The sequence below is a fragment of the Pseudoliparis swirei genome, chromosome 10 (assembly GCF_029220125.1).
Source record: "Pseudoliparis swirei isolate HS2019 ecotype Mariana Trench chromosome 10, NWPU_hadal_v1, whole genome shotgun sequence".
Classification (NCBI taxonomy): Eukaryota; Metazoa; Chordata; class Actinopteri; order Perciformes; family Liparidae; genus Pseudoliparis; species Pseudoliparis swirei.
In genome coordinates, this window is record NC_079397.1 from 5,353,061 (window position 1) to 5,379,123 (window position 26,063).

General features: G+C 44.1%; 2 protein-coding genes across 5 annotated transcripts in view; one reads left to right on the forward strand and one right to left on the reverse strand.

Annotated features, from left to right (window-relative positions):
- The window catches only part of ptn (pleiotrophin), a 48,469-nt gene extending 25,468 nt beyond the window's left edge, over nt 1-23,001 (reverse strand). Inside the window, exon 1 of the mRNA XM_056424426.1 lies at nt 22,856-23,001. The gene's annotated coding sequence lies outside the window, so the exon portion shown is untranslated. The remainder of the gene's footprint in view (nt 1-22,855) is intronic.
- The window catches only part of chrm2a (cholinergic receptor, muscarinic 2a), a 125,894-nt gene extending 100,962 nt beyond the window's left edge, over nt 1-24,932 (forward strand). For 3 of the 4 annotated variants that reach the window (XM_056424417.1, XM_056424416.1, XM_056424418.1), the window contains exon 3: nt 24,455-24,932. In XM_056424417.1, the coding sequence (XP_056280392.1) occupies nt 24,455-24,537 (83 nt within the window). In that variant the 3' untranslated portion in view covers nt 24,538-24,932. The remainder of the gene's footprint in view (nt 1-24,454) is intronic. The other variant, XR_008832972.1, reaches the window with a different exon arrangement.
- The last annotated feature ends 1,131 nt before the right edge of the window (nt 24,933-26,063 follow it).

Below are 26,063 nucleotides of genomic sequence, written 5' to 3' on the forward strand. Positions count from 1 at the left end.
TCCCTACCTTTGTGTATATATATATATATATATATACAGCTTTGTAATATTTGTATGTGAAAAGAGGCACAAAGGGAGCCACACAAGTGGATTCCACTCTCAATACGGGCTTCTTCACAGTGGAGACAGGTTAGCAGAATACAGAGAAAAATAAAGTATTTTAGCATTGATTTAAGGGGTGGACATTCCAGACAAATATTAGAGAATGTTAAATATAAGGACGTTGTGAATGACGGCAAACAAGCGTCTTTGTGTATTTAGAAAAGCGCTATCTACGTTTGAATTATTTTTGAATTATTAAACAAGTCTAAAAGACTGCCACTGGTTAAAGTAATGTTTTCTCAAAACTTTTTAACAAGTGGAACTTTATCCAGCTTTTCTCTGTGCAGTGTGCTGAATACATACATAACATCACCATTAACACATTGGTGATCTTTTGGTTTGAATAAAAATCTAAAATGCATGTAGATGCAAAATAAAAAAGTTTAGAAAAGGGGGACTGAAAAGTGTAACCTAGTGAGTCCCGAAGGCCCCCAGTGGTCCGTGTGGTAATTACATCCTGGTAATTTAAATAGGACATTTGTGCCAATTATTAGCATATTTCGGTTTATAGTTTTGCATATATGGAGCATGTCCTGGAACTTGCAATAACTGTTTTTGGGGGAAATCTGAGCAGCAAACACAAGTTATCGACACAGATTCGTAGTTCGAATGCACCTGAAGGCCTCGTGTTCGGTTGATTGCAATGACCTAACAGGGGCTCAACGGGGAATCTTAAATTATTATGTACACTACCGTTCAAAAGTTTGGGGTCACTTAGAAATGTCTTTATTTTTCAAAGAAAAGCACTGTTTTTTCAATAAAGATAACATTAATCAAAAATACACACTATACATTGTTAATGTGGTAAATGACTATTCTAGGTGAAAACGTCTGGTTTCTAATGAAATATCTCCATAGGTGTATAGAGGCCCATTTCCATCAACTATCACTCCAGTGTTCTAATGGTACATTGTGTTTGCTAATCGCCTTAGAAGACTAATATCTGATTCGAAAACCCTTGTGCAATTATGTTAGCACAGCTGAAAACAGTTATGCTGGTGATATAAGCTATACAACTGGCCTTCCTTTGAGCTTGAAGTTTGAAGAACAACATTAATACTTCAAATATTAATCATTATTTCTAACCTTGTCAATGTCTTGACTATATTTTCTATTCAATTTTCAATTTATTTGATAAATAAAAGTGAGTTTTCATGGAAGACACGAAATTGTCTGGATGACCCCAAACTTTTGAACGGTAGTGTATATGCAAGGAAATGCAGGAAAAATATTGGTAAAATTCTGATGGTTTTCTGCTGCAAAGATTGTAAAAGTTGTTCTAATAATTCTTTGTGGAACAACGAGATCACAGATTCTTGGAAGGGCTCTCGTACAAACCGACATCCGGTCTGACTCGAGCTGCAGCAGTATCCATGGTGGGGTTTATTTTTCCATGTGACAAAACGTCAGAACAAAAAGGGTTCCCAGGCTCAGCGCTGACGGACGTGGCAACGCATTTAGAGAATCCTTTTGGAAAAGGGCTGCACTGCCATTTAACCTTCCTTCCTGAATCACCTGTGCACGGACCCGGCTGCAGGGGACGTCTTATCGCCGCTCCCCGTCTCCCCGTCTGGGTGCCTTTTGTGATCGCTAGAGCCGGGTTCCTTCTCCTTTTAGATCGTGGCGTGTCTGGCTGCTGGACCTGTGCAGCGCCCTCTCCGAAGGCGCCAATTTAGACTCTCCGTCTAATTGAATAGGCGACATTTAACTTACTGCGAGTGTGCTTCTGTGTGCGAGTGCTTCCCTCAAGAAGCTGCTGAAAGCACCTCGAGCCTCTCGTTCATTAGAGCGTGCTGGATGGAGAAAAAAAAACAGCCTTTGCACACACGGCGTGGGCAGCTTTGTCTGCCTCTCGATTAAGCCGTCCGCCGTCTTCCTCCTCTCTTTTCCATCCTTTCTGCCTCTCTCTCTCTCTCTGTATCTGTTCTCTTCTCCACTGTATTTCTGTCCACTCGAGCAATTCCGTTCACATCTCTGACTTTTTGAATTTTTGCTTGCGAAGAGACTGCGGTGGAACGGCAGTCACGGCTGCGGAAGGAGGTAAACAACGTCGGAGCAGATGTGGCCCGCCATCATCATCATCATCGCCGTCATCGTCATCATCGTCATCATCATCATCGTCATCATCATCGTTATGCTTGTTTCTGCGGATTTTAGATTCCACGTCGGCATTTTTTCCGCTCGGCCTGCTTAGTTGGCTTTGAGGATTCGGTGCTTTTGATTGGTTCATCTGTGTAAAGCGAACGCCTCGTCAAGGAATCGGAGGCCCGGAGGTCCATTTGGACCTGCATTGACGATTCACTCCAATAGGGATGCTTGAGAAAGTCCAGAGCAACTTTTTTCAAACCACTCTTGCAGAATAATCCACCGGAGTGCTCCGGGCGGCTGAACACTCAGCGCTCTGAAGCTCACAACAAGCGTCCAGGTGAGCGGAGTTTAAAAAGGAGTTAACTTCGACCTATACCAGAACTACTCAACGGGTCCTGCTGCTCCTCTGCAGCGCTGCGTTCAACGTATTAACCGTCTCATTAATAAGACACGGCGTAACCAACGGCCTCGAGGACTCACACGCTGGATCTCGTTTCACGGAGAAGTTGAAGAAAAAACTTGTGTCAAATAGAGTTGGCATTGAACTCACTGGAGTTAGAATAAAGTGCGGGAAATAAAGGTCCACACACACACACACACCTACACACACACACACACACACTCACATACAGCCTGACACAGAGAGATCACAGAGTAGGATGGAGAACAAGAGCGTGAATGATGATGACGATGCAGTCTGCGAGCTCCAGAACTTTCTTTGAGGATGGAGCCGAGAGACTTTTCTGCTTCTTCAGTGTGTGTGTGTGTGTGTGTGTGTGTGTGTGTGAGAGTGCGCCCGGCCTTCGTGATTATGTAATTGCTTCTGCGGTAACCGAGCCACAGCGTCTATTCCGTCAGCGGCGATGAACAAACATGTAATTATTTTGGAGTGGCGCACGTTATTCGCACGTGTGTTCAAACACGTGTCGTTCCTTATGATCTGGATATTCGTTATAGTGGCCCCTAAATTCAAAGTGTTGTCATAGCAACCCTACAAATCGCCTTCACTCGCCTTCGCACACCAAATGTGTTAATGTGCAAAATAAATTTAGCGCAACATCTCAACAATGTACTAAGCCGCCCGCGAGCCTTCAGTTTGTAATGCCAGTTGTACATTTTTAATAAGTATAACATTTGCTCCTTTGGCCCCGATGCCCTAAAGTTGACATATGGTGGCCTCCAGCATGTTGGTAAAATATCACAGTCACAATGAAATTTTTATATCCCCAATGTTGTTTTTTAAATATTTTTTTAGTTTCTTTGTACCCTTCATCATTTCTTATGGTCCCCACCCAACAAAAGTTGGATACAACATGCATTAAATATGATTTGTTACTTCTAACTGGTGTTATTGTGAACCCCGAGTCTAAAGAATGTTGTAGCGCTCCCATCAATTGTATGATTTCTTAAAAATGTATATGCTCTGGGACATCTGGGGGTCATAGTTAAGCCTCTTTTATGGTCCCAAAAACAAAAAGACGTGGACAAGGACAGCTACGACCACTTGTGGCATCGCAGACGTGGACTGAGCAGCGTAATAATCCGATGTGGAAGCCCCCCCCCCCCCCCTGCCCTGTTGGCTGAGTGGTATAAATATTCTTCCTTTTGTGCAGGCGGAGTCTGATGCTAATTTGAATGATGATGACGGCAGGCTTAGCTCTGGACTCCGGTGTGTTGTATGCATTACAGAGAGGAGATATCGCTCATCCTCTGGATTTAACCAGGATTCCAGTCTCTGATAACCTCCATCTACCACACACACACACACACACACACACACACGGCAACATTTCCCCACAGAGGTTCCCCACCCACTCCCCCCCCCCCACCACCAAAAAAGCAGGCGTCCCCCTGCGAGGCCAAGAGGGAGCGCGACTAAGGCCACATTTACACATAGCCGGGTATTTACAGAAACGAATATTTCTGCCCCTCCGTTTTCAAAAATAACGTTGTACACACAAGGTCGTTTTAAAAAAAGTTTCTGTTTATATGAACCCGCATAAATACGCCCACGGGCGCCATCATAACTATGCCAAACCTGTAGTCGGCAGTGTAACGAGAAGGATAAAGACATGCACACCAATCAGAATTCTCAAAACCAACAACAACTACGAAAAACACGATCAACTTCCTTTATGGCGCGAGGTTCATTTGTATGGACAGAGAGCGAAGTGGAGCTGCTGCTTCGAGTCGCCTTTGATTATAAGGCAAATAAAGCACTCGATAATGTGGATTGGGAATCATGCCAAACTAAATATAGGGATATGTTGGCATTGTTCTTAGAACAGTACCCGTCCGAGACCTCCGAGGAGTATCCTCCTGTTAAGGAGGAAATAACTCGGGCGCACCTAAGCAAACTAACTGTAAACATAGGACGCTCACATGACGTGAAGCATTTTTAGTCGCATACTGTGACGTTTGACAACCTAAAACTCCGTTTGACTTAGTTCACACGCAAACACAAAAACTGAGTTTTCAGAAATCTCCACTTTGGCCAGAGTTTTTAGAAATGATCGTTTTCCGTGATAAAACCTCCGTTTTTGTGTAAATTAAAGGCCAAAACGCATGAAAATATATGCGTTTTCCCATCGTGTAAACGGGGTCTAAAGCTGCAGGTGGAGAGATAAGGCCTCCAGTCACCTGTAACCAGGGCCGGAGTGGGGCCACTTTTCAGCCCGGGAATTTCAGGCTCAAGACCAGCCCACTTTTTTCATGGTAGTGGAAATTGGATAAATGAAGCAACAGTTCAGCTCTTACTATCCTGTAGTTCTTTTATTAATACCACGGTACAACAAATAATGTAACGGTTAAATACAACAATAATAATCCACTTAAGATGAGAAGTTAACAAAAAATATGCATAACATTAAAAAAGGCAGAAGGGCATAGCAGGGGTGTCAGACTCAGATTAGGCAGTAGGCCAGATTTGTTGGAGTGAGACCTCATGGGGGCCGTCATTGGCATGGTCATCATTTTTCTGCATGAGTATTATATAGTGGTGATTTACTCCTTTACTACACCCACTTCTGAGCAAACAATGCATATTGGTTCACCAAGTACTGTCATATACTGCTCTTTCTTAGAATAGATAACTTTAAATCATATAGTTTCCTCTGTTATCCTCTCTACCTGTCTCTGTCGTCATGGCCTCCTCATTGCAAATGTCGGGCTCATCATCTTCAGCAGGAGACTCTTATCTGCTGTCAAGCTACAAAGAAAAATTAAGTCATATTACTGCATACTTCAATATCAATAGTATATATCAATATTTGCATAATATTTGCAAAGTCTATGGATCGCCATATTTTGGGTGATATAAAAAGGCTAATATTTTAATTCAATTTAATATTTTGCTTGGGAATAGGTTGACAACGCTACAATGATATTAATCAAGGCTACAACGTTAGCCGAATAGTTATGTTGCTAATCATTCGGCCTTTGTCTCTCTTTACCAGTTGCCACCATGGACGGATTAAGAAACCACGGGCCCCTGGGCCTGGACATGTCAAGGCCCCGCCCGCCACACGAAATTCCGTCAGCGGCGATGAACAAACATGTCATTATTTTGGAGTTCTAACACGTGTCGTTCCTTATGATCCGGATATTCGTTATAGTGGCCCCTAAATTCAAAGTGTTGTCATAGCAACCCTACAAATCGCCTTCACTCGCCTTCGCACACCAAATGTGTTAATGTGCAAAATAAATTTAGCGCAACATCTCAACAATGTACTAAGCCGCCCGCGAGCCTTCAGTTTGTAATGCCAGTTGTACATTTTTAATAAGTATAACATTTGCTCCTTTGGCCCCGATGCCCTAAAGTTGACATATGGTGGCCTCCAGCATGTTGGTAAAATATCACAGTCACAATGAAATTTTTATATCCCCAATGTTGTTTTTTTATATTTTTGTAGTTTCTTTGTACCCTTCATCATTTCTTATGGTCCCCACCCAACAAAAATTGGATACAACATGCATTAAATATTATTTGTTACTTCTAACTGGTGTTATTGTGAACCCCGAGTCTAAAGAATGTTGTAGCGCTCCCATCAATTGTATGATTTCTTAAAAATGAATATGCTCTGGGACATCTGGGGGTCATAGTTAAGCCTCTTTTATGGTCCCAAAAACAAAAAGTCGTGTACAAGGACAGTTACGACCACTTGTGGCATCGCGGACGTGGACTGAGCAGCGTAATAATCCGATGTGGAAGCCCCCCCCCCCCCCCGCCCTGTTGGCTGAGTGGTATAAATATTCTTTCTTTTGTGCAGGCGGAGTCTGATGCTAATTTGAATGATGATGATGGCAGGCTTAGCTCTGGACTCCGGTGTGTTGTATGCATTACAGAGAGGAGATATCGCTCATCCTCTGGATTTAACCAGGATTCCAGTCTCTGATAACCTCCATCTACCACACACACACACACACACACACACACACGGCAACATTTCCCCACAGAGGTTCCCCCCCCCCACCCCCCCCACCACCAAAAAAGCAGGCGTCCCCCTGCGAGGCCGAGAGGGAGCGCGACTAAGGCCACATTTACACATAGCCGGGTATTTACAGAAACGAATATTTCTGCCCCTCCGTTTTCAAAAATAACGTTGTACACACAAGGTCGTTTTAAAAAAAGTTTCTGTTTATATGAACCCGCATAAATACGCCCACGGGCGCCATCATAACTATGCCAAACCTGTAGTCGGCAGTGTAACGAGAAGGATAAAGACATGCACACCAATCAGAATTCTCAAAACCAACAACAACTACGAAAAACACGATCAACTTCCTTTATGGCGCGAGGTTCATTTGTATGGACAGAAGGCGGTGGAGCTGCTGCTTCGAGTCGCCTTTGATTATAAGGCAAATAAAGCACTCGATAATGTGGATTGGGAATCATGCCAAACTAAATATAGGGATATGTTGGCATTGTTCTTAGAACAGTACCCGTCCGAGACCTCCGAGGAGTATCCTCATGTCAAGGAGGAAATAACTCGGGCGCACCGAAGCAAACTAACTGTAAACATAGGACGCTCACATGACGTGAAGCATTTTTAGTCGCATACTGTGACGTTTGACAACCTAAAACTCCGTTTGACTTAGTTCACACGCAAACACAAAAACTGAGTTTTCAGAAATCTCCACTTTGGCCAGAGTTTTTAGAAATGATCGTTTTCCGTGATAAAACCTCCGTTTTTGTGTAAATTAAAGGCCAAAACGCATGAAAATATATGCGTTTTCCCATCGTGTAAACGGGGTCTAAAGCTGCAGGTGGAGAGATAAGGCCTCCAGTCACCTGTAACCCCACGCCAGGTTCTCACAGTTTGATGGTCACAGCAGGCGAGGCCGGGATTAACGGAGACGGGAGAGAGAGCGTGGACCGTAAGAGAAAATACCGCTTCATTTTATAAGGTGTTCTACAACATGCCTTTCTGTGTTATTCCCACAATCTATTCTCAAGACAATTGTAGCCTGAAGTTTGAGCTTCTCCAGATGGCTTATCTTTTTTCCTTTGGATCATCTTTTGTTTATTTCAAAAAAACAGCCCACGGACCCAAAACAAATAACAGGACAGAGGGCACTTCTCAATCCTCCAGGCCGGTGAGGGGCCAGAACCTGCCCATAAAAACTTCATCTTAAAACTGTAAAAAGTAACTCTCTCCGGTAGAAATTAGACGGGTAGGAAATCTAGAATATTCCCAGACCTTAAGATGATAATATTTTTTGTAAAAGATACGCCCACGTGGTCTAAAGAGCGAAGTCATTCAAAGCCAGCCGTCACTCTCTTGGACATTTTGCTGTGGGTGCAGAGTATGTGCTGCTCCCTGCAGTCGGAACATGACATAACCGCCATTAATTGGAGGATGTTTGTTTTTTTAAATACCAAAATAGATCGTGGCAGCTTCGGCCAGACGGACCTGATTAAACAAGTTTATGCATCAGGGTAATGTAATCGTATGGTGGAGAATCGGAATACCTCCTTTTTCATACATTTAGTATATATATGCGAGTTGAGAGAGAACGAATCTGTCAAAGGATGCCCCTCCTCTCCTCCTCCTCCTTCTCATCATCCTCTCACGAGCTGCCTAGAGATCTCATCCGGCGTCTTGAGGGAAGCCGGGGTGACAGCCAGATGAGACGTTGTGACTGTCGGACATCGACGTCACACAATGAGCGCGGGACAGCTCTTCCTACTAATTTGAGGACATGTGATGTCGTGTTTACAGTGTTAGAGTCACACTGCTGACGTAGACGCTGGAGAATATTTATATATAGCATGCATGCAGTTTTTTTCTTTATCCCTTCTTGGAATAGGTGTGAAAAAGGTGCAGGTGCTCCGATGTGGAATAAAGAAACCGCGTGGTGTATTTGTGTTTGCCAGCTCCCTCGTGGCACCGGAACAAAAAAGCTCCACTGCCGATTCACCGGAGCTTTTTCTCAAAAGGCAAACAGTTGTACATTTCCCTCCAGGCGGGAGGGCTCACCTGCGATCACGCGGCGGCAGCAGCGGATGAGAAATAGTAATCGCATGACGCACATCGAGACGCCCGCGAGGCCCCAACAAACAAAAAAAAGAAAAAGAAAAGCCCATTGATTTTAAAATAACAATATTAATCTGTCTCTACAGGCCCTTTCAGTCGCGGCATTACCGAGATATCCGTCCAATTTCAGGGATGACTGCAACCCGAGTTTTAGGTCTTTTAATCACTAACCTGGGCGCTTTGGTAAGAGGCAATCACGAGCGGTCATTTCTCCACTATTTTCTCCCCGAGGACGTCAATTAGTGACCGTTCAAATTGCACCACGTGTTGCTCGGCACCTGTGGAGACGCACATCCAGAGCCGCCGTTCGATTCCCGTGTCGCCCGCTTGCTGCGTTCGGTTGGTTTAATATTCACTCGCACGGCGCTACCATGTGGGCAACCCGCTCAGAATCTCCATAACGATGTTCGGGGTTTTTTTTTTAACGGCGTGAAACTAAAAAATAGCCGGACGGAGTTGAGGTGAAGTTGTTTAGTTTTTTTAACTTTCCCCAGCATTCGCAAAAACCCGTAGGTGAATAACCGCCGTGTCAAATGGATTCTATTTCCACATGAGATGACCTACTGAATATTTCGAACGCTTTTTTTTCTTTCCGACTGTGAATAAAATGTCTCGAGGTGCTAAGTGCAGAAAAAACAATGAATAATCAACGTCAGTCGGTGATTTAAATGTCTGAAATCAGGTTTTTTCGTTTCGACGCAAAGAGGCGAATGTGCATCAGAAATATATATATGGTTTTTTTTATTAATTCAAGTTGCAAAATCGGTCACAATTTCCGTAATAAAAAAAGGCCCGTGTGAGACATCCCGCAGAGGAAAGAACAGCGTTCTCTTTCACTACCGGGATCGCACTTGTAAAAACCGTCTGTAAAGCTGCTTCAATCTTAAAGGTTTCAAAACTGAAGACGAATCGTTGGTCACTCCTCCCGGCTGTAAACAGTTTCATATTCACACTGTTATCTTCCACACCTCCCCTTTGATCACTAAATCAGTGCTGCATTTCTTTTACAGCAGTAGGTGGGTGTTTGAAACAAGATTTTAGTGCTAAATGATGATTAGAATTACCCAGTCCCACCTCAATTTTCCTCATGAAGGTGTGTTGTGGGGGGGGGGGGATATTTTTATTCCCTATGACTCAACCACATAAATAATCGCACCTATTCAGCCTATCTTTCTTCATGTGCAGCAGAAATTGGAAGCAAGGGACTTTTGTGTGTGTGTGTGTGTGTGTGTGTGATATTGGTGTCTTTTGATTTAACTGTCAGCAGAGGGCTCTCATGATCCATCCACACGAGGCCCTGACCTCTCATCTGCACTCTGACCCAGGAACTCTATTCAGTGACGCCCCACCATCATCGTCCTTTTCACGGAAAAGTATTGAACGGGGCTATTCTCAGCTGCTCGCTACATTTTTCGACATCAAACACCCGGTGGGCGGAGACGGCTTTAATGTTCACCTTACAAGTCGAGTCTTTGTTACCTGCTGCTCAGTGTTCCATTGATTCTGCTCAGACCGGACTATGATATCCATGCCCCCCCCCCCAGCCTTCTTCACTGTGAGGCATTCAAAATATTTCTTCTTCTCTTTTTGTGTGGTTGCAGTGGAGCTGTCATATCGAGTGGGTGACCTCATCAGCTACACACTGGCCTCTGCTGGGTGAATGTGTTACTGCTTGAGGAGAGAGAAGCTGAGGAAAAGGGAGAGATGCTTTAGGTTGGGAGAGAAGAACATTTCAAATGTTTGTTTTTTTTGGAGATTGAGGATTTCAGTCGCATGAGAGCTTCGTGTTCATCTCGATGGGTAGTTTTAGAGGATCCGGCGGCGCAGAAACCATCAAACCGGATTTTTCCGCCGCTGCTTGTGAGACCTGCAGTCTTCTCTTCCCCCCCCCCCCCCCAAAAAACACTCTGCTGCTCTCCTTCCTGCCTAAATTGTTCAAATACGTTAGGAGTCGATCAAACGGAGAAAAAAAAAAGAGGCTTTCGGAGCGCATGGCCGACAGAGCTTTCCCCCCTGTGGGCGGTTGGGGATCAGACATGAAAACAGGGGAAGGAACAAAGGCTTGTCAGGACTGTTAAAGACGCCCGGACCGGAGCAGCCCATCAAAATTCATTCGGCGAAACATGAAATACCCGACTGACTGCAGGAACCCCTCAAACATGTCAAAAGTCTTCTGTTCCTCAGAAAACGTATCGAGCCAGGGAGAAACGTACACATGAGACTCGAAGCCTTTCACTTCACCTTCTTCTGATTCAATATATATAACGTCGTGCAGCATCCAGAAAACATGTCGTCATATTAGTCATGTTGTGTCTATGTGTGGTGTTGAACACTGTGGCAGCTGTCTCTAATTTGGTCTCGGCTGCTGGTGATTGGCAATCAGTCAGCAGCCGAGGCCGCGCTCATAAAAGCTCTCAGTGGAGGGGAGAAGTGAGCAGAGGCACAGTGTTGCTGTGTGTGTGTGTGTGTGTGTGTGTGTGTGTGTGTGTGTGTGTGTGTGTGTGTGTGTGTGTGTGTGTGTGTGTGTGTGTGTGTGTGTGTGTGTGTGTGTGTGTGTGTGTGTGTGTGTGTGTGTGTGTGTGTGGCTGATCCTTGGTGTTGGAGGGGGAAACCCACGGGTAACGGACCAAATTGAAAAGATTTGATCCAGTTCTCACAAACGTGATTTTAACTTGGAAAAAGAACAAATTAAAGCTGCACTCATCAATATTGTTTTAGTTTGACTGACAACCAGCACCTTTCCCTTTACATGTACAGCTATCACCAGACTGCTGTTTCCCTTTGGCTCAACGGAGAGGTATCATCCTTAAACTACCTGTTTTGTTATTATCTTTCGCTTTTATCGACATCGTTTCCAACCTGCAGCTCTTTGCAGCTTAAGAGCTCCGATAAACCGACTGCACACTAGCCGCCCAACACCGGGTCAGATATTTGCTTTTGGAGTTGGTGGAGACCAAAACAGAGCAAAAAGGTTGTGTGAATATTGGACTTAACATTCGCACGGAGGCCAGAAACCAACTCCAAACGAATGCGAACGTTGCTATGTATCCGCTGGCTAACTGAAAGGTGAATATACATTTGCAATTCGCCCTTATTAAAGGTGGACGGGGCTACGATGCATTTTCCAGACAATGTATTTGATATTTTTGTACTTTCTCTTGGTTGTTGCCGAATAAAAAAACCTCCATTTCTTGCAAAATGTGAGACTTTTGTTGTTGTTGTTGAAGTCCTCCTACGACAAAGAGACTCCTATTTTTAACTTGTTTACTCCGGTTTGCAGTGATAGTGTCACTCAGTTCCTACTCTGCCGGGCGCTGCGCGACCCTCAATGAATCAAGCGCAGCGAGCGACGCACGATAGTCCAAGACCCGGTGACAGTCTTATTTCCAAACTTCAAGGAATCAGGGGCAGCGTTATTTACTGAGAGCGGTGGACAGAGGAAGATTGGACATCCCTGATCTGTCAGAGGACATGACTTTGGGCCGAAGTAAATCCTTCACTTTTATTGCATTGTCTTTGGAGCCATTTGGCCCGAGGAGATGGAATTGGGAAGCTAACCTCGGCGCCTTCATCTAGCACTGTCTTCCACTGCTAAGTTTACCCGGCCGAGGACAAAGTCCAGTCTGTAATCTGTAGAATCTGGAAAGAACTTGTGCAATTCTTCACAGAGTCTGCCCTTGAAACACACAACTATGAGACCGAGCAGTGAAAGACGATGCACTGTCTGTGTATCTATTACATCTTGTTTTGTTTTTTTTAAAGCAGAAAACAACTTCAGCGATCATCTTTCAAAACATCTCCAACACCAGCTGGCTGGAATTTAATTGAACACCTGTTTTCCCAAAGAGAAATCTTGCCTTAACACTTATCTTAATAAACATGTAAATAACTTTTTTATATGTGATGTCCTGGATTTGGAAAAAAAAAAGGGGAAAAAACCCGATTGTCATGTAATTGGTACCATGGTCTCAGGGGGGATGCATGAGTCTGTTTGTCTATGTCTGTTTACGTGTGTGTGTGTGTGTGTGTGTGTGTGTGTGTGTGTGTGTGTGTATGTGTATGTGTATGTGTGTGTGTTTGAGAGAGCTTTAAGTGGAGAGCAGTCACCGAGGAGGGCACGTGCAGCACCGCAGAGATGCACCGCCTGAGGTCCTCTGACGTCAGCTGCAAAGGCTGATGGGAATTCAATACCCGGCATCCACACCGTCTAATTTATTCCACAATAAAAATCGACTGCGGCGCCATTGACGGCTTCGGGCCGATGAACGTCACCGGAGATCGCTGACGATTCTTCAGCTAAAGAGGTTTTTCTTTCAAGTTTATTTTCCCGTTTTTTGTTAAGCTGCCAAAACGAGTGCAGAATAACGGAGAAAGAAAATAAATACAAATTAAAGCGACCATGAATTTAAAATGTCAATAAGGCCACTGTTAATTTACTGTTATGTGCTGCAGCGGTGTTATTAAATAGGACATTGAACAATCCAATATTCCAATAAGCCACACACACTAAAGAGAGTTGAAACCACTATTCTCACTGGAAAGCCTCATAATAAATTAATAATCATAATAACTTTATTTAAATAGCACCTTTAAAAACAAAGTTCACAAAGTGCTCTACAGAGAGTCAAGGCAAAACAAATAGAATAGTAAGATACAAATATAAAATTTAATTAAAAAATAAAATAAATTTAAAAAAACAGACCAACTAAATTAGGGGAACCAAAGATCTGCATAAAAGGACGACGTCACTTAAAAGCTGTTCTATAAAAAATGGGTTTTAAGAAGTGATTTAAAATAAAGAAAATGCTCCTTTCAAAATAAGTCCTATTGTGCAACCAAACTCATCTACTTTTGTTTCTCCAATGCACACAATGCCATGTTGTCTGATGTCCACCTCCCCAAATCCATCCCATCCACCATCCCCCTGCCTGAAAGCTCTTTCCATCCATCAGGAGCGCGACCCCTCCCCCAGATTCCCCCGCTGTTGTGGTCGCCGTTGACGTTCATCTGCACACAAACACTATTTGCGTGGCTCTTGCCCACAGTCACAGCCCGGGGGAATAAACACGATCTTTTCAACTTGCCACTGAGCATTAGCCCGGTCAGAGGAGACATCGAGGCCTCGTGCGTAACCGCCGCCCACCGGCCGACCGGCTCTTTAACTTTAATGCGACGCTCCGCAGTCGAGGTAGTTTCCCAACCAGCGTGACACGCACTCGATTCTCTAACTCGAGTGCCGAGCTGATTGTCGAGTATAACTTTCTCTGGAAATGGAGCCTATATGGACCCATAGAGCTCTGAAGTTTCTTTTTACCAGACAGACGGCTCACGATAAAAAGGACGAGATCAGAGGAGGAATAAAACAGATGCTCGCTACACATTAATGCACCAAACTAATTGTTGAGGACAACACAATAAGGTGCACAAAATGTCAACGCATTCCCATTCGCATCCTCTAATCCTTCACCTGGCAGCAGTCGGACAACAAAATGGATCTTGGATGTTAGATTTGGAATTAATAGACCCTCAAGAGTGTGTGTTGTTTACACGGAGTATAGCTCTGGATGCCAGGTCAAAAGTGACGACTAAAGGTCATGTTCTTAAAGTCAGCGAAGGCAGGGCACTGATTGGGGGAATCTGTTTGGGACAAGAGGAAAAACAACCGCAGAGATCGGGGACCGGCTTCCAGCAGTGGTGCTTGACCCCAATTGGCCGGCGTGGGCGGGCGGGAAGCCGGTGAGGGATCGATCTCCTCTGGTTGTGTAAGCCAAGAGATGGACGCAGCACTGAGTGCAGTGAAAGGTGAACCGGCTGTTCAATATGAAGGCAGAACTGATTTTCTCTATATCCCCCGATGATTTTATTTAAATGGTTTATTTAATAAGGGACAGTGCACATTGATAAAAACATTGCAGTAAATGTGCCAGAGTTAGCCAAGAGGCTATTTTTCATCTGTAGTCCCAGATGATGTTTAAAGGTCGCTCGGGTACATAATTGACCTTTGTCAAGGGACAAATGGGAGAGGTTCAACATGCGAGCTGCAAGAAAGGGTACTTTAATGCACTTGTTCAGGGCGTTGCCCCCGGGATGAGCCTTTGTGTTTCAAAACCAGTGCGATGTGTTTTTTTGTAAGCGGGGGGGGGTCAGCTGCTGTCGGATCACATCTCTTTTCCATCCATTTGTTTTTGTAGACATTTTCAATTTGTGCATGAAGACGCGAGTGGAAATGTTCAAAGGAAAAGCTCAGGTGGAAAGATTGTGACTACATTAACAGGCACGCTAATATTCCACTATTATTATGAATGTGATGTGGGATATGCCGACTATATTTGGGTTTTAAGAGTATTGTTTGGATGTGTACATTTGGAATGAACGTCCCAATTGAGATGTTTGACTGCGATGTGCAACACGCAGCCTCTCGGCTGTTTACACTGAGCTCTGCTAGAGATAGATGCCCAAAACATGCCTGTACAAAAAGAGAAACCCACCTACTTTGTAACATTATGAAAGGCATGGAAATCAACAGTTTTTTGGACATGCAAGTATGGAAAATCCAACGTCCACCACCAATTACATTGATCAGAGTATTGATGGCTGCATGTAAACACAAATATGAATCGGACTTTCATTTTCATTAGCCGTGTTGACAGCCGAGAAGACCGAAAATAAGTCAATATTTTGTGAACTGCAAATATGCTTCCGCATTGGGCCAGTAGATAAGGAACAATGCATTGGGGAAGGGGGGGGGGGGGGGCATGAAGGCTGATGAAAACACCACATGTGGATCAGAAGAGACACATGTATTCATTGAAAAAGACACAAACGCCGTCTCAGCTGGGACGCAGCGGTCTGAATGCATCAGTTACTCAGGCTCCATTAATCACATAATCGTGTCATCTCCTCGTGAATATATACATATGAAAAAGGTAGTTAAAGCAAATATGCGCCGATTTACATGTGCAGACGTCTTAACGGAGGCTGTCAAGAGGTTTGCGTCGAAGCCTCTCGATGTTCGCCGGTGGAAGGCGGCAGCTTCCTCCCGGGAGCACCGGAAATGATTTCGGTGATGTACGGGAGGTGGAGGGGAGGTGACAGGTGTGTGTGTGAAGAGCGGACGTCTCAAGGGTGGCGAGAGACGATGCGTCGAGGGCTAAACGTTTCACATTGCGTTGCTGTCTTCCCCCTCCGCTGTCCTCGCGGCGGACCGAACAGCATGTGAGTTGTTGCTTTACCGGCACTCGCTAACATCTCTTAAACTCCAGCGGAGCCGGAGGGCGAGGCCAGGGCCCCCCCCCCCCGGCCCCCGGTGTTCGCGGTCCGGTGGAATGTGAACTCCGTGTGAGAAAAAAGAGAGGAAGTAATAATGAGGCGTCCCCCCCTCCGCTGGTTGTTTGTTTGGACGGACCGGCTGTCTCGCAGCACGAGCTGCAGATGGAATACTAATGGAGATGACTAATGATTCTCCCTCGCCTCGCTCCCTCTCTCCTTGATTCCTTCCCACTCGACTCTCTCCTCCCTCCCTTTTCCCTCCGTGCGGATGAAACTTTCAACTCCCGAGTCAGAGCTTTTTTTCCAAATGTATAATTCGGTTACGGCTGCGACTCGTACGCACGTCTTACGCTATTCAGGGCGAGTAACAAGTGCCTGAATGTTTCCTCAGCTCGGGGCTTTGAGGAACACGCCCCCACCATTACTGATCCGGGTTTCTAATCACGTAATGGTGGGTGGTCATAAAACCATCCCTGGTGTTTTTTGCAACCATAGAGTGGGCCTATCTAATCCTCTGCCCATCCATTTTAACTTTTTAAAAACTTTTTCCAAATCGTTCTCTCCGGAATGTGGCGCCTTGAGGGAGAAACGTTGATTCTGCGGCTCATTGAGGCAAGACATCCCCGAAGCTGCAGAATCTCTCCACTGGGCCAGATTATAACCTTCTGAGATTTAACCAAGGATTAGACGCCCCCTTTGGCAAATGGGGGGGCTGTTTAAACCTGTTTAAAACATTTGGGGTGTTAAGTATTAAAGACGTGGAGCTTTAAGTAACCACCGTTCGGCCTAATAAAAAGATCTGTAAGAGGGAAAGGATATAAACATTACGTAACCTCCACGTTATGCACATAACGGAAAGGTCAACAAGTTGTTCTTTCTTTTTAAATCTTATTTTCCACCGATTGTGTGTGTGATGGTTCTTCCAATCACAGAAGTATGTCATCCCTGAGCATCTTTACCATTAGCAATCCAATTAGCGGCTCGATCGGAGTGGAGATACTAAGTGGCAGGCGGTGTTCCGCAGCGATGCTCGCGATCAATTTAACCTTTCCATTTGACATCAGTGGCCACATCACAAACAAATCCCCCGCATCCCCGTGAGTGTGAGCGACCGGCCGCCACACCTACTCTGAATGCTATTATCGCCTTACGAGGATAAAATTCTCCCCGTAGAGATGATTGTAATATCGCTAATAACTCTACCGGCTGGGATCGAATCCACTCCCGGCTACATCGCGGCCAAAGAAGAGTCTCTAAGTATGAACGAGATTGCATTGATTGGCCGTATAGATTGCAGCATTTAGGTGGTGCAGCATATTTGTTGTCTGTTATTTAATGGTCGCCTCAGGTTTTTACCTCCGAGACATCCAGCGGGGTTCTGGACTGGGGAGAAAGTTCTCTCTGTCCATTTACTGAAGAGAATGACCGGATGTGTATATATATATAATATATATATAAATATATATATATATAAATAAATAAATATATATATATATATTTAAAGGACAGATTTCTGTATCATCCATTCAATTGTGTTCTTGTTTTTCTTTCTTACTCCCCTCCTTTCAGCGTAGAGCCTTCTCTCCGATGACATGGTCTATGAGAGAGACACGATCGTCCCTCGGTTCATTAGAGGAATACAAACACTACCCACTCCCCTGTGCTTCACACTCTGAAGCCTGCACACACGCAAACTAGTGTGTGTGTGTGTGTGTGTGTGGGGGGGGGGGGGGGCACCCTCAGGACCTGTATTCCCTGTGTGGCATTTGCCAAAGATATACAAATGCAACATCTCCGTCCACGGCCTCGACTGCCTTTTGGTTCTCTGGAGGAAGTGTTGAAGCTGCTTGTGATATGGAAGCTCCCTCTTTGGCTTCTTATTTACATCTCATAAAGCTCAATGCTCAATGTTCTTTTGGGTCAAATGACTTTAGTGTCGTGTTAAATCACTCGTGGTGATGAACCCACAGAGAATTATCCCCCAGCTGTGGTGTTTCCCACAGCTCCACGTACCCTTTTAGCCTCTTTGAGATAATTGTTGTGGTGTTGCAGCTCCCATTGAACTCGCTTTCAATAGCCACAAGTGTTCGACAAAAAAAATCAAGCCAGCTCGTTGAATAGCGCCAGTCATTACGACGTCTGATACGACCACATTCGTGGTCTGTATGAGATGCTTCGGGCTTTCATCCGACTCCAATCATTATGAGTTAGTCAGAGAGTTAGACTGATGTTTGTGTCCATTGTGAAGCCAAGTCATCAGTGACTTATTTTACCTTAGTTTTGTTAGGTAACGTATATATATATAAATATATACATGTATATATATATATATTTAGATATATATATATATGTTTATATAAATATACATATAAATATATATATATTCATATATATATTTATATTTATATATATATATTATATACTGTATATATAAATATATATATATATGTATATACATATATATAAATATATATATATATATATACTGTATATACGCTAGTTACCTAACAAACAGATTCCTTTGAACCCGAACCACGATCTTTTGCTCAAACCTAACCGTGTACTTTCGTTGTGCAAGTACATGTAACCTGTTGCTTTATTTTAATAATCGTAACCAAAGTCCATATTTATAATGAATAATAAACTTGGTTAAAGTGGGCAGTCATCCATGTTGATCAAACTTGTGGGTAGCTCGCCATCTGATACCAGTTGGTGGCCATCTGCGTCTGACCACCTCAAAAACCTGACCGCTGTCTGGTCCCCAATCAAAACAGGAAGTGACCTTCCTTGACCCAGATATTCATCAGGACTCCTGGTCCTGGATTGGCCAATTAAATAATGTGCCTACATGAGCCAATCAGTGGGTTACATACACCTAAGATCTCGGTAAACCTGGATTCCCAGTTTATTTTTTAAAGACACAATGTATGTAACGCATAGGGAGCCGGTCCTCTTCACAGAGTCCACCATGAACCCACCAACCATTGGCCCCAAAGAGAGTCTACGGCGTTACCTAGAGGTTCCCATATGCAACGCTTTCTGTAACTGCAGTAACGTGTAAAACCGAGGTACCGCCGACCACCGACCGCTGTCCGACGTACGAATAATAAAGCCGTGATTTAGTGTTAAAGATATTCTCTGATCAGGAGGACGGCGTTACGGTTTAGCGAGAGGCGTGAGCGTTTTAATCTGCGACTCCTTATTGTACCTTTTAAAACGCACTGCACGCACAGAGTGGGGCGAAGTCAACATACCGAATTAATACTGCATGTCTCACAGTGATTACCTGGAGTAGTACAGATGGAATACATAAACGTTTTAAAAATGCATGGTTTGCAAAATACTTATTGATGAGCGATTTGTACTAAAACTTGCAAAACCGCAAACATGTTGATTTAAATGCGCCGCAGATAAATCACAAGCAAGTGAATGTTCCAGTCGTACATTACTCTGTGTTTACTTGCTCAGCAGGTAGAGAACTTGTGTTCTGACCCTGTGACCTCAGCCCTCTCATCTCTCAGTCACCCACCAGCAGGCCTGGCGGCAGTTTCTATGTGTTTGTGTGCACGTGTGTGTACGTGTGTGTGTGTGTGTTGGTGTATGACTGAATGGGACACTAATGAGCTGACTGATTACAGTGGAAAGCCTCGGGTTATCATTAGCTCTTCGAGGATCAAACACCAGATAAAGCCAGCAGCCCGGAGGACAGATGCAGGCCTCAATTAGATATAGTTCTTCTTCTTTTTTTTTCAGGAAAAGTAGAGAAAATCCATAAGGAAGGAAAGAAATGGTCACTTATTTCATTTTTAGGGCACAAAGGGAGATGGTGGAAAGAGTGACGCAGAGATTGGAACACAAACCCTTTCTGGTGGATTTAAATTGACCCACTAAAGTATCGGTAGCCCCGGCCGTGGGATCCCTCAGACGATCGGGGGACGAACGCCACACAAGAGGACCAATCGCCAGGCTTAGAGTTTGTTTTTTCCACAGACGGCTTTGATCGTCTCGCTCTTGGCCGTAATGAGAGATCCGCTTGCTTGACGTCTCCATGAGAACTGCTGCGTCCCCGCACGTCACTATGAAACGATTGTTCAGGAGCCAACGCTGCATTGAAGGTTCGTGGCGGTTTCGGCGCTCGGTACCCGTGTTCCCCCTGGAGGTCGGTCCACTTCCACAGTTTATTGTAGTTTTGTTCATTATTTCAATCGTGTGATCTACACACCGAAAACCCACGATGAAACGACATATTGGACTTCTCAACCTCGGAGATCAGAGTTCGAAGCTCGGCTTATTTTTAAGTGACGAGTTTTCCATACTTCTGTTACATTATTTTAGTTTTTCTTTGCATTCATACTTATTTCAAGCCCAACCAGGATGATATTCCTAAACCTAACTGTGTTTTTGTCGCTTAAACCTAAGCAGTTTTTTTAGGGGGGTCAGAAAGATAACTGGAACCGTAGTGGGAGCGTCATAGTTTGACGTGCTGGGCTACCCAGTGCATTGGGAAGTGACGCCAAGGGAGGGTCTTGACCCAGCGTCGGTCTATGTGACGAGTTGTGATGAGAACGGGTTGCATCCCACCGATTGGATGCACCCTGTTGCGATTACTTGTCATCTGAAATCACCTCTATGCCTGTTAAGAGCTTCATGACGTATTCTTCGGTAATGGAGGGAATGCTTCAGAGGAAGGAAATAGCATTGCGACGTAAAAACTGTTTCTACGGAGTTGGAAGGTTTACCAGGCAGGTACGGGTTACACTAAAGACACTTCTGAGTTGCGTAATGGGAAGTGTTTTTTGCAGCTCGGCCTAGAACTGAATGTCGGGATGGATCAGCTTATATATTTTTGTTAAAAATGTCACTTTCTGCTCTGTCTCTTTATCTTTTAGCCCTTTCACCATTTAACTTACGACCGAAATGAATGGTGGAGCACAACCAATAATAAAAAAAAGGCCCAATTCAAGACACCAGAAATCATCCCTCGGGGTTAGAGCGTTACCTTTTCAAGCGCTATTTTATTACAGCTTTTGACACTTTTGCGACGTGACGCCTACAACTGAATGCATTAAGGACGGTTCCCCGACAGGCCCCTCCACTGGCATCTCACCGCTCCCCTTTTCTTCTGCTCCTCTTTTTATCCCGTCCTCCCTTTCTTTGGAGGCCCTCTGGACCCCATCAAGGCTCATTCTGTTCATCTCACATGTGAGGGGTCAGCGCATACCCCACAAGAATAAACCAGCCACTCAATGTGAGGATCTTTGTGTATGTCCTCATCCCCCCCCCCCTACCCTCTTTCTCTCTCTCTCTCTCTCTCCCTCACTTACTTGTGCCCTATAGATGAGAATTGGCTCCATTCACGGCTCTTCCCTCCCCCCTGGAGCGGACTTCTCAGGGCCATAACAGCGCAATTCTATGCCTTATTGCTCCAGCTCCTCCATGGAGAGCAGACTCGTCAAAGCATTTGTGAAGACACAGAAGGAAATGAACTGGCTTTGTGCTCGGTCTTGACATATAGGCGTGATCACGTGGGGAAGTTTGTGGGGCAAGCGTTGAACAAGAGAAAATGGCAGAATGTGTAAAATGTCTCTTTAAAGCCTCCGAGTGGCAAATTTGGTCTGAAAATGCCAGGACCTGTTAAAAAAAATGAAGCATTTTTTATGAGTTTGGCCCTGCTGGCTGTCCTCCAGCTTAATCCACATTGTGTTCTGACTTCCTACGGAACCCAAAGCTGTTTTTTCTCCAACTCATCTCCACCTCGTGGTTAATCTCCCCCCGGCTCCTTCATGCGGACCACACCATGTGTTGATTCTAAAGAAATGAAGCGGACACCTCATTTTGAGCAAGAATGAGCCGGAGAAAAAAAAAAAGCTTTTGTCCTGCACCAGGAATGCCCATAAGACAGAGAGGAACACTGTTTTGTGTGACTCTGGTTGCTATACCAGTGCTGAAGAAAGCCATGGCAACGCGAGCAGAAGGTCTGCTGGACCACATAGCGCTGATACCAAACGGCTGCTCCGGGTTTGTCATTCCAGTCAGGCCTGACCCAAATTACGACATCCCAGGCAAAAAAGTGGGCTACTTCAGCCAGCACACATGCATGGACATACTTAATTGGGCTTGCATCTATTTGGCTGATAGCGATAATAAACAAAACATATGGATGTTTGAAGTCTAATCACTGAGGAGATGGCCCTGTTAATGATTTAATACCACAGTTCAGAGCCCATGGCTGCTGGATTATTGTGACTTTCCGATTGTTTACCCGGTATGTCTGCGAGCCACTTTTTCCATCTGCAGTTATAATTCATAGCGTTTTAAGTGTAATCGTCTTTTATGTTTTCATATGTTTATTATCTCTTATCAACAGCCACGGGGCAAAATCTGTTTAAAATGGGAAGAGCAACAAAAAAGCGATTAGGACCGTGTCTACGGAAGCGTTCTAAAGCACGAATTGGTAAAACAAACAGGCAAAAAATATTAGAGGAGATTACAGAAATGCAAAACATTGTTTTGTTCACCAAAGAAACTTTTAACTGAGTTTAATTGTGCAACTTCACAATTCTCTTCCTGTGAGAATTAAAGACATGAACACAAACAGAGGGGTGATATTGGCAGCCTTAGAAATCACATAAATCCCACCCACAACATACGCACATATACACACAAACACACACACAGAGAAACACACATCAAAGAATGGCCTTCATACCACCTGTACTGCCGAGTCTCTCTGCCCAGAATACAGTTGAACTCCAAACTTTTCTGCACAAGTAACCACCTCCCGATCCAATCACACCTACCCGACCAGAGAGCCATGCATTCGTAAGCGTGTTACCAAAGAAGAAAAGGAATCCACTTACTTTATTTTGGAGGTCTGGTCGTTGTATATTCAGAGCTTGAAAAAGTATTTTCTCTAGACTCTTTTCATCTGCACCTCTGCCCCGCTGCCCTGCCTCGCCAATACTATTTCTCTTTGTGGGCTGAGCATGCGATAGCTGTGTAGTCTTTTTTTTTTGTGTTGCATGGGGTGAGGGGAGGGTGATGGGTTGGGTGTTGAATACCGGGTTTCCTGACTCGTGATCAGGAGCTCATTACCCACAAGGTCACTCCAGGGACGCCCTCTGCCTGGCACTCACAGAGACAACCAGAGAGAGGAGACGTGGAGATTGCCGACGAAGAGTGTGAGAGAAAAGAGAAAGGCAAGAGGGCGGTTAAGAGCCAAAGTGCCTGGGAGCTCCGCAGGGACGAGGAGACGGAGCCGAGAGAGAAAAAAGTGATGCGCAGATACGTATGAACAGAAAGAGAAGGGAGACGGGGGAGACGGGGGAGAGCCCCTGATCCAAAGGGGGAGATATTCAGGAAGAGCGAGCAAACACAACAGATAAACGTGTCTGTAGGAACCTCGGATGAGCACGCTGGGAACAGCAGCCCGTTCAAACCACTCAGAGTTATATAAAATATCTTGTTGATCCATGGAAAATTGAGTCCAACCACAGCAATCAATAGAGTATTGACAAGCGCCAGCTGGGCTCTGCACTTGTTTTTCAGCTTTTTAAATGGGCAAGCACTGCACAGACATATTTTCTCTGTCCTGTGTCGATGACATCTTGAGTATGCATCTTGAATCTTTTTATTTGTTTGCATAGTTGAATGGTTGTCCAACATTCTGGTATGTTGTTTTCTTTTACATGCTAGGTTTATGGCTGTCCTAAAGTATGTGATGACAGTGAATACCATGAGCCAAATCGCTGTTTTTGTGAACCACATAAAAGTACTGAGATGAACATTGTGGCTAAAACTTATTTACTAATCGGCCAATTACTTATTTGATTTGTTTCATTGAGTCAACTAAACAAAGCTGTTCTGGTTTACGGCTGCTAGTGTTAGCATTAGCTCCTGTAGCTAGCGTTAGACATGTTGTTTAAGATAGTTTATTGTGTTGCGGAAACAAACATAGATGACAAAACCAAACATAGAGATGTGCTGGGATTCATCTTCTGGAGACAATGAACCTCTGAATAAAATTCCATATCAATCTATCAAATAGTTTTTTAGATGTCAGTAGCGACCAAAATGGTGGACCAACCGATGCTGCTATCCGTAGAGCTAAAAAAAAAAACTTCACAACTCGTGTGGAGCATTAGGAGTTAGCTAACGGCGCCTTTGTCAGAAGGGCTGAGTAAAGACCGAGTAATTTGTTCAACTCAGAGTGTTTGGCTAATTATTTCAGCCCTAAACAAAGTACCACAATCCCACTTGATTATATGTCGGAACTGCTAATTTATCACCAAATTCTGCAGTAACAGTTAACTGTTTAAAACTAGGCTTCTTTTAATGGTCAAATTTGAATTAAGATAACTAACCCAAAACATCTATGTGCTTTTTACATCTATTTTCTCTGTCTTTGTTCTCTTGTCTCTTTCCTGTGTGTGGTAATAATGTGTGTGTTGTACTCCCAGGGTGTTTGGAACAGCAGATGGCTGGAGATGACCCTCTGGACCCAGCACTGGCAGTCTGCCGCAGCTGGACAAGCCTGGATTGACAGATTACAGCACATACAATCAATAATGTCTGCCATTAGTTCCATCCACAAAGCCCTATGTACAATAATGATGTCTGACCGCCTCTGTAAACTCTATGTAGTCCACACACAGAGTTATGGCCCTATATTTCACTTTATAATGCTGTCTTTTCTGGCTCGTATTATTGATTGAGTGGCTGGCACAGAATCATTCTACACTAGAAAAAAATAGCTCATAGTGCCAAAAGAGCAGCTCTTTAACTCGTAATTTTAAGATAAGCCGTTTTAGTGCCAGGCTGCTGTTAAGGTGAAACCCAGAGCTATTCAAAATGTGATTATAATGCACCATTTAATTACTTTAATGGTCATCTACAGTTGGAAGCATATTCAAGAACTATTAAAAAGTGTGATGGAGACTCTGTGTCATTAATTATAAAAGAGGGGCACAGATTAGCATTAATGTTCAGCTTTGTTCATAAAATCAAATTAAAGTCAAAGATGAGTCTCGGTTATTTTTCAATAAGCCTCATCTTTCAGATTGGATAACACCATGGCAGCAAACTTTCAATGGACCACGTAGCCACGCTTAAAAGTTTACCCTCCTCTATTGTCTATTTTACTTCATATGTGAACATCATTTACTAAATTTACATCATGCTGTATTTAAGAAGACTTGAAACTTGCAGTTAAGACCATAAACATATGGCATATGTGAAGTTCTCAAAAAAGGTCTTTCTGCATTTCCTCCTGCGCCCCACCTGTAGTACCACTGCGCCCCACTAGAGGGGTTTGAGAACCACTGCCGTAAACTAATGTTTACAGTGTGTACCGAGGTAATGAATCAAGTGAGAAGTAGGGTCATTTTCTCATAGATATATGAGCCCTGACGGTGATCAGAAAAAATGCAAGTTTAAGGCACTTCCACGTTGGCTTCCATGTTACCTCCGTAGTGCTAGGTGAGCTAGTTTTAAGTTATCGCTAAACTATTAACAAAAGTCTCTCCTCCATGTGTCGAGACGAGCTTCAATCTTATGCAGCGATGTCGGCTACAAGCCAGGTAACGTTTCCCGACCACACTGTGCAACTTCTCTCAGGTTTTGGTATAAAAAAGGATGATGGGGGGTAAAGAGGTGATATGTGAGACGCAATGTTTTACATTTAAAGAGACGCCGCGAACACCCTTCGCCTTGCAACTGAAAGCTTGTTTTGAAAGTCATCAAACAGGTGCTGTGTTGGAAGATTGTTGAAATTGGCAAGCAATAGGCCAGCAGCAAAGAAATGGATGATTTAGTGAGGCGCCTTTAGGCTGTTTGGTACATCTGCCCCAGAAAGATATACCTCATCTAAAGTCTATAGATTAGGCAAGAAATAAAAGCATGGATTTTTGGACGAGAACATGCAGTTGAACAAAGTTGGGAATTATGCGTCACCCCATTGCACACATGGCTAAATAGCATTCGAAAAAAACCTATGTTTTCAGAAATTCTACAAATGGGGAGTGAAAGTCTTTCCGATCTCCGTATTCTGCATAAATGCATAAAAGCGTT